Here is a 15,784-nt window from a genome sequence, read left to right as displayed (position 1 = left end):
CCTTGTCCTGCAGGACCACCAGACCAGTCGGGTTTTCAGGATAGCCCTAATGAATATGCATGGAGCAGATTTACATGCCTGGCACCTCCATTATATGCAGATCTCTCTGGTGCATATTCATTAGGGCTATCCTGAAAATCCAACTGGCCAGGACAGGGTTGGGAACCACTGATTTAGAGCCTATTTTATAAAGAAAAGTAGGTGCCTACTTTGAGGTGAGGAGTGGCCTAGTAGAGCTGCTGTTTCAGCACCTTAAGATTGTGGGATTGAATCCCAGCACTGCTCCTTTTAACCCTGGTCAAGTCACTAATCCTCCATTGCCCCAGGTACAAAATAAGCCACTACAAAAAGGCTGTATACAAGTCACATTCCCTTAGCCTAACAGATAATTCTTGTAGAATCACACTCCATTACTGAACAAGTGGGATGGAAATGCTCCTGTGTATTGTACATTGTAGTATTTGAATAGCAAAGAGGCTTGATGTCTTTCTTGGAGCCCTCTATGTGCCAGACATGTTTTTAATGTCAATAAATGATTCTGTGTAAAGAAGGGAGGATACAGTGCATTAAAGGAATGTTCTGTGTTGCAGTTCCTGAAGAGACAGGACCTACTGAATGTGCTTGCTCGTATGATGAGACCAACTTCTGACCAAGTGGTATGTTGATGTCCTCCTTGCTTTTGTTTAGTGCTTGCATGTTCAGGCTCTGCTTCCTCTTTTCTCAACAGCATCAGCAATGAGAGAGTATATGCATTTCATTCAAATTTCTAGAAACAAAACTGGTGTGAAATTAACAATACTCTTAGAAAGCTGAACAAATATTGAAACATGCAAGTTAATGGGACAGCTACAGTCTCTTTCTTAGTAGTTAAAGCAGCAGCTTCGGCACCCTGAGGTGTTGGGTTCAGATCCCACACTCAATCCTCCATTGCCCCAGGTACATTAGATAGATAACTTTGTTAGGTGGTATATTCAGTAAATACCTAAAATAAAAAATAAATCCAGAAGTGTTTGCTAAAACATGTCCTGATGATGCAGAATACAAAATATTTCCTCCTGCCATGAGTGACATTGAAGGATTCCACCTCAAAGGAGGCAAACGCTTCCAGCTCTCAGTCATTGGATTGGTAGGAGGGAAATGGGGAAGATGCAGGGTGAAGACGAGGAAGATTGGGACTGATGAGTCAAGCAAATACACCATGAAAGCTGGAGGAATGCAAACATTATAAGCAGCCAATCTTCTCTAGGCACAGTTATTTTTACTTCTCAGCCCAGTGGTAGCATCAGAAAACCAGGAAAGGGGTTTTGTGATATGTCTGTAAGAATGGCTAATTCTTTAGCGTCCCTCCAGACTGGCACAGAAATGGATGAGTTTATGCAGTCCCTATTACACTCAGTCTTTTCTCAGTCTCGAGCAGGTGGAATGGTAAGATTGTGCAGTCTATGCTGAGGTATGTTTTTGGGCCTGTTGGATCTGGTTAGGGAATTTATCTGTCTCGTTTGCTGTCGGGATAGAGCTTGGGGATCCTACCGACCTTGGGGATGCCATACTCGAAAGGGTCAAATCCCTCCCCCTATTTCCCACACCTCCCCAGGTTTTCTGCGTTTAGAGGAACCTTGCCACTGATACTGGCACTAACTACAGTTTAAGATTTCCATTTGGGGTCCGCTCTAACTTGATACTGTTGGTGATCTGTGAGAAATTTAAAAAAAAAGACACAAGAATTAAATGGAGCATAAAGTCCTGAGACTTCTGTTTTTGTATGACTTTGTTGTATGTGGGTGTTTGGCGCATTCAGTATGAAAGCTTCAAAACAGCAGCACAAGTGCTTTTTATGTGGGCGCTGAGCGGTGGATACGGCTGGCAGGTGCCCAAAATGTTCTGGCTGCCTCGAGGGAGACCCAGCTTCGAGTATCGACATGATCAGCTCCCTTTCACATGTGCACCCCTCGCCCGGGCCTCACCTGCTGCCCATGCCGGGTTTCCTCTTCTGGTGACGGACTAGCAGATTTGGGCTTGTAGACTGCTTGGAAGGCTGGGGATTCCCTTGTCGCTGTGACCGGGACTTCTAGCGGTGTTTCTATATCAGCGGGGTCAAGTTTGTCTTTGGTGCCACATTTGATTTCAGGTGCCAGTTTAGCGACAGCACTTCCCTCAGTAAGGCGAGAAACACGTCCATTTTGCCCACTGCCTCAGGCGACCTTCTTCCTGTCTTAGAGAGTCAGGAGCAGGTCTTAAATGTGTCTTCTGCTCATGCTATGATTTCTAGATTGTTGCTGGGGTTGTTGAGCCCTGATTTTATGTTAGCCATGTGCAAGGTTTATTTACCGGTAGCTGGGGGTCCTGCTTCAGTTCTGGGGTAGTCTGAGGTTTCCCTTCCACAGCCACCCTGTTCAGTCTGCTGCTATGGCTACCTCTATCCGGCCCTCTCAGCCATCGTCCAGGTGGCCGTGGGTGTCTTGGGATGAGGTTTTCTTTTATGGCTAATCCATTTCCTCTGGATGGGGACTTGAATCTTGGGGAGGATTTTCCAGATCTGTTGGAGGGGTCTGATGTTTTGGATAGAGATTTTTTTCTGAGGCGCTGGTTGGCAAGAACGCATATGTTGTGTACATTTTTCCTTGGGAAGAGTTGCAGGAATTCATTCTTCAGGTGTCTTAAATTTTACACTTTGAAGATGGAGCTAATGACCCCCTCGTGTGGTAGGCTCTCTTCTTAGAGAGGATCTGGTCAGCATCCTACCCTTTCCCTATACATCAGGGTGTTCGGAATGTAGTGCATGCTCCATGGAATGTTCTGGATGCACTTTTGTGATTGACACGGTCTGTGGTCAGACTCTACCTCATTCATGATAGGGATAGAGATACCTTTAAGTCTCCAGCGGTGTCTTGGCTATTGCACACAGAAATACCATGCTGGTGAAAGGCAGCTCAGCCCAGAGAGATCCTCGGAACCGTAAGATGGAAGCTCTACTTGCATGCAGTTTTGATAGGGCTGCCCTGGATGTCCAGGCAGCGAATTGTGGCGGTCTGGTGACCCAGGCTTGTGTTCCAGTGATCTGCGAGAGTTCTTGACCTCGATGCAGCTAGCTTGTCCTTAGTAGATCAGGAAGTTCTTAAGCTTGAGCTGGGAGCTTCTTTTTTCTTTGATGCTATGTATGGTCTGTTGGGTGCCTCTGTCAAGTCCATTGCTCTAGGTGTGATGGCCCACCGTACCCTGTGGCTCGGGGTTGGTTGGCAGATGCAGCGTCTAAAGGCTAAGTGCAGTATGTTTCCCATTTGGGGCTCCTTTTCTCTTCGGGGAGGAGGTGGGTAAGCTGGTTCAGAAATTGAGTGTCCCTAATGTGCCTTAGTAAAGGAAAAAAGACCTAATCATCGGAGGACCAACCTCGCCAAGTTTCGCATGGTGGTTCTAGCTGGGGACATTTGAGTGGATTTCGTAGATACTGCCCTGGCCAGAGTGTGATCTCTCTTCCTTCCAAAGGACGTTTCTTCCACCGCATGCATTGCCTTCCCACGGTTTTATTTATTTATTTTATTTAAGTTATTTATATACCGCCTATTGTCTAAGTAGTTTACATTCAGGTACTCAGTCATTTTTCCCTTTACATTCAGGTACTCAGTCATTTTTCCCTATCTGTCCTGGTTAAGGGAGTTTTACTGGGGATGGGCTGAGATCACCACAGATCAGTGGGTCCTGGAGGTTTTGGGACGATTATGCTCCAGAGTTTTCACGTCCTTTGCCAGATTGTTTCCTCTCTTCTCCTTGGAAGAGAAGGGCTTTTTGGCAGACACTGATCAGGTTGCTGGACCTCAAAGCGGTAATTCCTGTGCCTCCTCAGGAGATTGGCACTGATAGGTACTCCATTTATTTCGGGTTGCCCTAGTCAGAGGGGTCTTTGCAACCCATATTGTATCTCAAAGGTGTCTACAGAGCTCTCTGGGTTCCGTCTTTTCACATGGCAACCCTGATATCAGTAATTCTGGTCGTCCAGCCTGGAGAATTTATGTTGTCTCTCAACCTGACAGAGGCCTATCTGCATGTTCCCATTCGGGCCTCTCATCAATGCTTCCTATGCTTGCGATTTAGGGAGAGCATTATCAGTTTTGTGTGTTTTCCTTTGGTCTAGTTTCACCAAGGTTATGGTTGTGGTAGCAGCTGTCTTGCGCAAGATAGGCATTCTAGTGCACCCCTATCTGGACAATTGGTTGATTCTAGGGAAATCACTGGGTAGTGAACCTGTCCAAAGCTGGTTGACTCCATTTCAGTGCTTGGAGTATTGTGGCATTCTTTTCAGTTCTAGCTTGGGGAGAGATTTTCCTTCCGGAGGCCAGGATGTGCAAATTGCAGATGGCTCTCTGATGGATTGCCAATGTCCACTGGCGCAAGACTTTCTGCTGGTCTTGGGGTCCATGGTGGCCTCATTGAAAGTGGTCCAGTGGGCTTGGACTCACCTGCATCTTCTTTAGTATGTGCTGCTTCAGTGATGGTCGCCACAGACGCAAGATCTGGACTCATCGGTTCCACTTCAGGGGTTATTAGTTTGGCACAGCCTTCGCTGGTGGCTCCAGTCTTCCAATCTGGTTCAGGGAGCGAGTCTTGTTCAGCCCAGTGTACAGTGCTTCTCACAGATGCATGTCTCCTCAGTTGGAGGGAGGGAGAAGGGCATGTTGGGACTTGAGAAGGAGGGAGCGCAAACTTCGGACAAATGATGGAATGAAGGAGGGAGGGGGTATGAACTTGGGACACAGAATGAAGGGAAGGAGCAAGGGAAGCATGAGCCATAGGATGGAAGAATAGAGGGAGTGAGGGAAAGAGATGCTGAGCTGAGGGAGGGAATAGAAAGGGAGAATTAGCTGTCTGAGAGAGGAAAAAAGAGATGGTACACATGGGGAGATGAAGAAAGAGGAGAATTGTTGGGTAGAGGGAGGGAGAGAGAAATATTGGACATGGTGGTGGGAGAAGAGTGAGGTAGAGGTGCATGGGGAAGAGAGCGATGAGAGGGAGTAATGTTGGATGTGGTAGTGGAGAGGTAACAGTGTGATGGATGGAAAAGGATGCAAGAGGGGCCTCAAGGATGTGGAGAAGGTGGGAAGAATACTAGGATCCGAGTTGCATTCAAATTCAACTTAAGAACGGTTTAAAAAACGGAACCTGTTCTTAACCTGTGGTGTGCAGCCTATTACTTAGGCTGGGGTAATTTATTAAGATTTCAAGAGGATATGAGAGCTGAGTTTGGAGAGCCTTGGTGAACCTAACACCCAATAAAGTACAAAAAAGTCATTTATAGTTAAAAAAAAAAAAAAAATCTGCAGCTGATTGTGATTTGTGATGGGGCAATTTTACAGGTGAGGGGTACATTTTTTTCAATGAGATATTCATTAACATGTTAAGGGGTCAACACAATGATGGCTCTAGTGTTACTGAATATCTCAAAGGCTGCTTTTATTTACAAATTTGTAAAAAAAAAAAAATCTTTATCTCACTGAAAAAAATGTACCCCTTACCTATAAAATTACAATCGGCTGCAGGAGATAGATAGATATATATTTTTTATTATTATTATTGTAAATGACTTTATTGGGTGTTAGGTTCACCAAGGCTCTCCAAACTCAGCTTTCATTCCCTCTTCAAATCTTAATAAATTATGAGTGAGCTAGGGAGGGCCATGTAAGTGACTGAATCTGATTTTTGGAACCCCTGCTACATGCAATTAATATGGGACTAGTGAGGACCCACTCAACACAGCAGTGTAATTTAAAAACTTCCCAGTTCAAGGAAAGCCAAAAGATGCAAGTAAATTTTCTGACATTGGAGCTAAAGATGAACAGACTGAAAGAGACAGGAAGTTGGGTGGTTGATTTTCCACATTTTGGATGACTGAGAAGGAAAGGTAATTTTTAATAACATGAAATTGCCAATTGGCTTGCTCCTCAGTTATGTATGTTATATCTGTTTTTAAAGGAGACATTACTTAAAAAAAAAAAAAGGTAAAAAATATCAAAAATAATTTTAAAGGGACACTGTGGAGAGGAATGTAGATGATGCCTTTTGTAAACCTCATGGGTAAAGGGATGAAACCCATATGTCAAGCCTACTGTACCATTATACTGGAAAGAAGGTTATCGAGGTAAGAACCTAATCTTCCCTTGTTGCTTTTCTTGTCAGCAAATTAAAGTGACAATGAATGAGGAAGATATGGATACCTATGTTTTTGCTGTTGGTACAAGAAAAGCCCTAGTACGACTCCAAAAGGAGATGCAGGATCTGGTGAGTATGTAAATGCAGCTCTTCAGATGCTTTTCTATTTGTACTGTGTATACATTTCTCATTGATTTTATTTTAAGATATAGATCAAAGCCCAGTGGTTAAGAGTCGTGGAATTCGGACTTAACCCTTGGGATGATTAACATGAAGGAGGCATTTGCAGTTGAAAGGCATGACCAAGGGGTATTTTGAGGTGTATTTCATTCTGGGAGTGGAGGAAGCTTAGTCATCACATAACCTGGCGCCATGTTGTGCAAGGATTTGAACGCTAGCATCAGACCCTTGAAGACACAAAGTTTGGCTACAGTTGGAGAATGACAAGGGGAAAAAATTTATCCCTGTCCCTGTGAGCTTGTCCTTGTCCCATCACTGCGAGCTCAGACCCTGTCCCCATCACCAAAGTGTATAGCATCTGTTCCTCTCCACCCCCCTTCACCTGGTCCAGCAGCCCCCTTCCTCCCAGTCGCGGTCTGGGCATCTCCCTCCCTCCTTCCCTGCCACCTTACCTTTGCTATCTTTCTTTAATTTTCATCTTAAGCTGTTGGAGCCTCGAAGTCAGGTGTGGCTGCGACTGCCAGAAAGTCCTCTGACACAACCGGAAAAAGGAAGTTGCGTCAGAGGAGGACTTTCCAGCAGCCCATGCGACTTCGAGGCTCCAGCAGCTTGTTAAGATGAAAATTAAAGAAAGACAGCAAAGTTAAGGGGGCAGGGATGGAGGGAGGGAGATGCCCAGACCACGACTGGGAGGGAGGGGGCTGCTGGACTGCGCGATCTTCAGCGCAATCCTCGGTTAACTGCGGGAACAAGGCCATTCACCACTCAACGGGGCAGTGAATGGCCTTCTCCCTGTACCCGCAGGTGACCTTTTTTTTTTTTTTTTTAATCCCCATTTCGGCAGGTTACCCGTGGCTACCCGCAGATAGCCACAGGTAACAGTCACTGTGTCATTCTCTAGCTACAGGCAGCCAGTGAGCCGACACTATAACCTGGGAGTCAGGGCATGGAGGTTTTTTAGAAGCCTGATCACCGCATTTTGTACATGCTGGACATAAATACATTACACGCCCCCCCCCCCCTAGTATTTATAGAAAGAGTAAACAAGAGATTCATTTCTACCCGTTCCACTTCACTCAGTATTTTATAGACCTTTATCATATCTCCCCTTAGCCCTCGATTCTCCAAGCTGAAAAAGTTGCAGATTCATTTAGTGTAGCTTATTCATGTGCCAAAGTTCACTAATTCCATGATATTTTCAAAATCCACTACCTATCTTTTCCCATCAGCAGGAATATGAATATTTGAAGGAATATGATAGTTTTAATGATTGTATAGAAAGATGGGAGGGGGGAGGGTTTTTAATTAATTTACATATTAAGAATATAATGTATGATGTTCAAGTGTTATATGATAGTATTTCATGTTGTTCTTTTTGTACACTTGATGTATGTATTAAAATGAATAAAGATTTGGGGGGAAAAAAATCCACTACCTATTTTTCTCAAAACTGCTACTGAATTTTGGAAAAGTGTTGTTTAATTGCTGCCCTAGTCTAATATCTCAAGTCTAATAGTCAAGATCTCTTATGCCTTACCTCTGTATGTTGCTCACCTGAATTTTGATGACTTGACATTGTACCTATACTCGCTGATTGTCCAGCTCTTCTTTGTTGAAAACCGACTCGAACCACTACGGCTTTGGCGGTATATAAGAATAAAATTTATTATTATTAAAAGCTCTAGTACAAGTCATTATTCAGCAAGTTGTACTTGAAAACAGCTTCTTGTACAATCCTACTTTATTCCGGGACCAATGGGTTATTTCCGTCCACCCGCCAGGATCTGTAGGAAGCCTCAAAACTTCAGATGCTTTTACCCCTTCTCCCTCCTACCTCCACTTGTTCCATGGTAAGTGTGGAGTCAAGTATGCAACCTAGGATTTTGGAGGATTTTTCTACAGGGAGGGTCTTGCCCAATCGAAGAGTGATGCTTGTTGGTGCCATCTGTTGGGGAGTGTGGAAATATAGAACTTTGGTTTTAGTTGTGTTTAATTTTAGTTTTTTGGTGGTTGCCCAGATTTGGATTCTTTCAATGTTGTGTGAGACTTTGTTGGTGATGTCCAAGTGATTGTTGGCTATGGGAATAAGGAGAAAGAAGTCATCTGCATAGGATAGTTTGCTTTCATCTTCGAATTTGATGTTACCAAGATAGCTCATGAAGATGTTGAATAGGATGGGGGAGAGTGGGGAGCCCTGTGGGACACCACAGAAGGCTCTCCAGGGGTTGGAGATCTTTCCATTCGTTTTGACAATGTATTCCCTGTTTTGTAGGAAATCTGAGAACCATCTTAGCACTGTGCCAGTTATGCCGATTTCTGACAGTTTTGTTAGTAGTAGGTGGTGTCTACTGAATCGAAGGCTGCTGAAATGTCGAATTGAAGGAGTATTGTAATAAAGAGTATGTAATCTATTTGTTATATCACACAGTAACGTACAGTCAATTTAATATCCAGTTTGCAAGTTCTTCCGGAATAATCCAGCTACCTCTCCTCCCTTGTAACCAAAAAACCCCCACAACCAATACTGTTGTAACTTCACTGGAAATGTCCAGTTAGCTCTTTTGTAATCCGCCTTGAACTGCAAGGTATAGGCGGAATAGAAGTCCCTAATGTAATGTAATGTAAGTATTGCTTGACATCCTGTACTGAGTAGTTGTTTGGTTTTAGTGATCAAAATCAGAAGAAGTTCTGTGTTGTGTTGTTGACAGAATCCGAGTGTTGCTCAATGTAGGTTGTGAGCTGTTTGCACATGTGGGTCTTGATGATTTTTGTCATGATGGGTATGCCTGCGATGGGTCTATAGTTAGAGGCAGTAGAGAGATCTGCCTTTGGAGATTTTGGTATGGGGTGAGTGCTATTTTACCCATTATTTCTGGCAAGTGGCCTTGGTTTAGGGAGTTATTTAGGAGGTTGATAATCCAGATGGTGATCTGTTCAGGAGCAAAAAACAAAAGGAATTGACCCCAAAATATCCACAAAGAAGAAAATCCAGAGAAAACAAAAAAAAAACTCTGGAGTGACGATGTTCCCAAATGGACTTTATTTGAAAGTATCCAAGTTCCAAAGGTACACTAAAATCATTCACATAAAATAATTTTATGTGGATGATTTTAGTGTACCTTTGGAACTTTGATACTTTCAAATAAAGTCCATTTGGGAACATCTTCACTCCACAGAGTTGATCTGTTCAGGAGCGGCAGTGAGGAGATAAGAGGGGTAGTTGTCTAGGGCAGTGGTTCCCAACCCTGTCCTGGAGGAACACCAGGCCAATTGGGTTTTCAGGCTAGCCCTAATGAATATGCATGAAGCAAATTTGCATGCCTATCACTTCCATCATATGCAAATCTCTCTCATGCATATTCATTAGGGCTAGCCTGAAAACCCGATTGGCCTGGTGTTCCTCCAGGACAGGGTTGGGAATCACTGGTCTAGGGGGCTGCAGCGCATGGACAGTTTGGATGATAGTTTTTTTGTGTCGGGGATGAGCAGGTTGGAGAATGAAACCCAGATTTGATTGCTTTGGTGGGTTCAGTGAGGCGTTGAGACATGGAAATTTCCCTTTTAAAACTTATTTTCTCTTGGAAGCTCTGTTATTAAGAGGGATATGGTCAGGGAGTGAACTGAATGGGTGAGCCTAGCCTGCAGGGGAGGAGCACTGACCAAGGAAGAGTGAGAGGGAACTTAATGGGGGAGGAATTAGAAGGGTCTGGAGGAAGAAGAGAGCAGAAAAATATAGAATGGTGGAGTAGGTACAGAGGGGATATTAAGCATCCTACCCCAAAACAAAAGTCAAACTGCATTGGAGAAAAAAATGAAGGAAAAACTGAAAAAGAAGATGAGGAAGAAGATATAAAGGTGGGGAGAGAATGAGAAAGAATTAGGAATGGTTTGAGGTTATTTATTGAATAGATTTCTATCCTGCCAAAAAATAAGCGGGTTAGAAAATACATAAAATACCAAGGAAGGACTATTCAGGAGTGTCTGGGAAGGGAAGGATTTGGGTTGTATAGATGGGTCAGGGTGGGCTGGAAAGTATAGCATGAATGTGGTATAGATGGGCTGGTAAACTGTGGTGATATGTTGGGGTTGGGGAGGAAGAGAGACTGGTGGGACTTGCATTGGGTACACCGTCAAAAGCGCAGAGGATAATCCCACGCCGACATTTGAACGTTTTATACTCTGAGGGGGAGGTGTGGGGGGAACCCCCTGACTACACTTGGAACTCCTTGCGCTCCCGTTTGGGGGGGGAACCCCTCAGTACACTGAAAACTCCTGTTCTCCTTCCTGTTTTTGCTGTTCGGGAGTTTTCAGTGTAGTGAAGGGGGTTCCCTCCACACCAATGGGAGCGTGAGGACTTCTAAGTGTAGTGGGGGGTTCTCCCCACACGCACCCCCTTAGAGCGCAAAAGGGAAGGCCTCAAAGCGGTGGTGCGCATTTGTGCTGCTCAGAAATGTCTCCACGGGATTGTCAGCGTGCCGTTGTCTTCCGGTGTTACCCCTAGCATTTCTTTTACCCACAGGTCTTCCATGTGTGGCACCATCTACTGTGCTCTTCATTTAAAGACAGCCTGACTGTCAAAGTACAACATATATATATAAAACAAAGAAAAGTACCAAGGACCATCCAGATTCTGGATCCCAGAATAAATGTCACTTTATTTCCTGAATCTGGATGGCCCTTGATGCTTTTCTTCATTTTCAGCTCTATTCACAACCCACCATATTTTAATTTCCTTTATATGGACTTGGTAATTTGTACCGAATTGAGCACCCCCAAACGTTTTGAAAAGTTGGCTCCTATGAGTGAGGTTCCTTTATGTGGCATGATTTGATTTTTTTTTGTGGGGGGGAAACTTTTGTTTCCCTTTGGGAGTATGTTTCAAGAAAATGCAATATGCCATGTTTTCACATAATTACTTGTATTGACATTGCTCCTGACTTGAACCTCTCTCTCTCTTGCAACAGTCTGAGTTCTGCAACGACAAGCCTAAATCTGGAGCAAAGTATGGACTACCAGAATCACTTGCCATTCTCTCAGAGATGGGAGAGGTCACAGATGGAATAATGGACACCAAGGTAAGGAGGAAGAACTGTGCTGGGTCTGGAGCATTGTTGGAAAGAGCTAGGGCATGTCATGCAGGAAATCGAGCTGTGAGCTTTCATAAGAACATAAGAAATGCCTCCGCTGGGTCAGACCTGAGGTCCATCGCGCCCAGCAGTCCGCTCACGCGGCGGCCCATCAGATCCAGGACCTGTGCAGTAATCTTTTATCTATACCCCTCTATCCCCTTTTCCAGCAGGAAATTGTCCAATCCTTTCTTAAACCCCAGTACCGTTCGCTGCCCTATAACGTCCTCTGGAAGCGCATTCCAGGTGTCCACCACACGTTGGGTAAAGAAGAACTTCCTAGCATTCGTTTTGAATCTGTCCCCTTTCAACTTTTCCGAATGCCCTCTTGTTTTTTTATGTTCTGAAAGTTTGAAGAATCTGTCCCTCTCTACTCTCTCTATGCCCTTCATGATCTTGTAAGTCTCTATCATATCCCCTCTAAGTCTTCTCTTCTCCAGGGAAAAGAGACCCAGTTTCTCCAATCTCTCAGCGTATGAAAGGCTTTCCATCCCCTTTATTAGTCGTGTCGCTCTCCTCTGAACTCTCTCGAGTAACACCATATCCTTCTTAAGGTATGGTGACCTTTCAGTAGATGGTGACTGTCTGATCTGACCCAGCCTTGGAGAACCACCAGGAGATAGCCAGAGATGGTCTTGGTTTGCAGTACAGTTTGGCAAACTAAATCCTTTTCCATGTCATTGATCATATAAGAGCCTCACGATTAGCATGGCATGGATTTGCAGTTGAAGGGAAATTTCTGCACTACTTGGTTTTGAGTGATATCAGTATGTCAAAGGCACAAAAAGTTTCTGTAACCAAAAATAAATGAGCCAAAAGTAGATATGGGATTAATGTTTACTAAAGGAGATGTTCTTGTACAATCCTGCTCTATTCCTGGACAAGTGGGTTTTGCATCCCATGTCACAAGACTTCTTGTAGGAAGCCACTTTTACATTCTCAGGGGGGGACCTGGGGAAAAAACAGCGGATCATCGAAACTGCGAATAGGGAGGGGAAAGTGTATAAAGTTTTGTATAACACTTCAGGCTCATATGAAGCTTAATGCAACAAAGACAAAATTATTATGGTTTGGCCCAGAAAGTGGTAATTTGCCATCTTCAGTTATCCTTAATTCCAGTGATATTTTGCATATTGAATCATCTTCTAGAGTATTGGAAGGTGTTTTGGATTCTTCTCTCTTTTTTCAAGATCATTTTCACGATCATTTTGCAGTATTGATTCAAACCATTATCTTGGCACAGCTGGAATTAAGCAAAAGAAATGAGAAAAGGCTGCGTTTGATTCAAAATGCTGCAGCCAGACTGATTTTGGAAAGAAAAAATTTGATCATGTGTAACCTCTGTTGAGGAAATTACATTGGCTTCCGTTTCAATTGAGAGTTCAATTTAAATGTGCCTGTATAGCAGGGATCTCAAAGTCCCTCCTTGAGGGCCACAATCCAGTTGGGTTTTCAGGATTTCCACAATGAATATGCATGAGATCTATGTGCATACACTGCTTTCAATGCATATTCATTGGGGAAATCCTGAAAATCCGACTGGATTGCGGCCCTCAAGGAGGGACTTTGAGACCCCTGCTGTATAGTCTTTAAAATTTTACATAGACTATTGTTCCTTTGATGTCTTTATCTCTATACACCATGAGATCTTTGGACACGAGAAAACTCATAAGCTCTCTTTTCCATCATTAATAACTTTTTTTTTTTTTGTATACCGCAATACCACAAGCAGTTCAGTGTGGTTTACAGGGGAAGAGACTGTACATACACAGTGATGTTACAGAAAAATATTGTCAAGTACATTGTTAACAAATTTCAATTACATTAGAGTGCTGAGAGAGGGTTGGTAAAACCAGAAAAAGAAAGAGATGCAACATATATTTCAGTAATATAGCAAGGTAGGAAGGAGTCAGAGAAATTTATCAAAGAGATAGGTTTTGATTGATTTCCTGAAGGATTGGTAGGAGGGAGCATTTGAAATGAGGGTGGTCAGGCAATTATTCCATTTGCCAGCTTGGAATGACAGAGTTCTGTCAAGGAATCTCTTGTAGACACAGCCCTTCAGAGAGGGAAAGGCAAACAGGTAGGCACTACGTGTGAAACACAAAAAGGCACGACAGGTAAATCGGGGATGAACCCGTTAAGGTTTTGAAGCAAAGGCAGGCGAACTTGAAGATGATCCTTGCTTCCATTGGCAACCAGTGAAGTTTTCTGTAGAGGAATCGAGTCCATTAAGTAAAATTTCACACTCCTTTCCATACTTATTAACTGCAATATGGAATGGATTACCTCCTCAAATTAGATTGTGTTTATCTCTTCAGATCTTTCACAAAATCTTTAAAACTACTATGTTTTTAAAGACGCATTCGACTCCTAAGCCACAATATTAATTCATTCATCCTTTCCTTCTTTTATGTTCCCTTCCCATTCGTGTTTTCCTTATCTGTTTCTTCTCTTGTCTTTTAAAATGTAGTTCAACCTTCTCATCTCGTTCCAGTTTGATATGTATGCCCATGTCTTTTGTCTTGTTTTTAATTTATTTGTCTCCCATTTTTATTGTAAATCACTTAGAATTTCATGTAAAGCAATTAAACAAATTTTAATAAACTTGAAACTTTCATTGCTTTTTAGGCTATAGCTTCAATGAATGTTAATGGATCTTTCTTTGATCTAATTTTGTAAACCAAATTGAGCTCCTATTTTTAGAAGGATATGGCGATACTCGAGAGGGTTCAGAGGAGAGCGACACGTCTGATAAAAGGGATGGAAAACCTTTCATACGCTGAGAGATTGGAAAAGCTGGGACTTTTTTCCCTGGAGAAGAGAAGACTTAGAGGAGATATGATAGAGACTTACAAGATCATGAAGGGCATAGAGAGAGTAGAGAGGGACAGATTCTTCACACTTTCAAAAAATAAAAGAACAAGAGGGCATTCGGAAAAGTTGAAAGGGGACAGATTCAGAACGAATGCTAGGAAGTTCTTCTTTACCCAGCGTGTGGTGGATACCTGGAATGCGCTTCCAGAGGGCGTGATAGGGCAGAGTACGGTACTGGGGTTCAAGAGGGAATTGGACAACTTTCTGCTGGAAAAGGGAATAGAGGGGTATAGATAGAGGATTACTGCACAGGTCCTGGACCTGTTGGGCCGCCGCGTGAGCGGACTGCTGGGCACGATGGACCTCATGGTCTGACCCAGTAGAGGCATTTCTTATGTTCTTATGTTCTTATTCTGTATATAAGACTAAGAGTTAGATTAGAATAATGGTTTATGGACTTCTCTTTTAGGAAATTATCCAAGCCCTTTTTAAAACCCACCAAGCTAACTGATTTCACCACATTCTCCGGCAACAAATTCCAGAATTTAATTACATGTTGTGTGAAGAAATATTTTCTCCGGTTTGTTTTAAATGTACTACTTAGTAGCTTCGTCGCATGCCCCCTAGTCCTAGTATTTTTAGAAAGAGTGAACAAGCGATTCACACCTACCCTTTCTACTCTACTCAGTATTTTATAGACCTCTATCATATCACCCCTGAGCCATCTCTTCTCCAAGCTGAAGAGCCCTTCCTCATAGGGAAGCCATCTCAAACCTTTTATCATTTTTGTCACCCTTCTCTGTACCTTTTCTAATTCTGCTATATCTTTTTTGAGATAATGGCAACCAGAACTGCATACAGTACTCAAGTTGCAGCCGTGCCATAGAGCGACACAAGGTCATTATAATATTTTCATCTTTGTTTTCCATTCCTTTCCTAATAATTCCTGCCGCACATTGAGCTGAGGGTTTCAACATATCCTCAACAATGAAACCTAGATCCTTTTCCTGGGCAGTGACACCTATCATAGAACCCAGCATCATGTAAGAGAGGTTCCGGACCCGGAAGAAGATCCCTCGGTGCGGAGATTCTTTAAGCCCTAAGCTTGGTCAGTCTAATTTCCCAATCCCCCCACGAGTTGAAACGAGGTTGAGCAGTCAGCAGTAGTGGAATGCTCTCTTATGAGTAGCACAAAGTTGCAGTCTTCATCCTTTCCTGGTCATCCGGACATTGGGAGGTGCTGGAGTGTCCTCTGAGATATCTACCCGATGGTGGACGCATTTAATCAGCATTTTGATGTCCCTGAAAGTAGATTCCCTGGTGGCATAGGTCACTAAGTGCACTTCTCTCCCTAGTGATGGAGAGGTTGTGCTGAAGGAAATGCAGAACCATAGGATTGATTTTGTTCTCAAATGGCTCCTCATCTCTGCAGCCTCCGGGCTGAAAGCCCACTTCCTTTGTGACCAGAACTTGTCATTTTAAGCTCCACCATGATCCGGAAACTATAGTGCTCCAAGATT

General features: G+C 43.3%; 1 protein-coding gene across 2 annotated transcripts in view; it reads left to right on the top strand.

The window, feature by feature from the left end:
* The window catches only part of CCDC47 (coiled-coil domain containing 47), an 87,770-nt gene that overhangs the window by 19,077 nt on the left and 52,909 nt on the right, over positions 1–15,784 (top strand). For both annotated transcript variants that reach the window (XM_033918158.1, XM_033918157.1), the window contains exons 6-8: positions 591–656; positions 6,169–6,270; positions 11,286–11,396. In XM_033918158.1, coding sequence (XP_033774049.1) covers positions 591–656; positions 6,169–6,270; positions 11,286–11,396 — 279 coding nt within the window. The remainder of the gene's footprint in view (positions 1–590; positions 657–6,168; positions 6,271–11,285; positions 11,397–15,784) is intronic.

The sequence above is a fragment of the Geotrypetes seraphini genome, chromosome 13, assembly GCF_902459505.1.
Source record: "Geotrypetes seraphini chromosome 13, aGeoSer1.1, whole genome shotgun sequence".
Classification (NCBI taxonomy): Eukaryota; Metazoa; Chordata; class Amphibia; order Gymnophiona; family Dermophiidae; genus Geotrypetes; species Geotrypetes seraphini.
The sequence above is the reverse complement of the archived record's forward strand: the minus strand, read 5'-3'. Positions and strand labels throughout refer to the sequence as shown.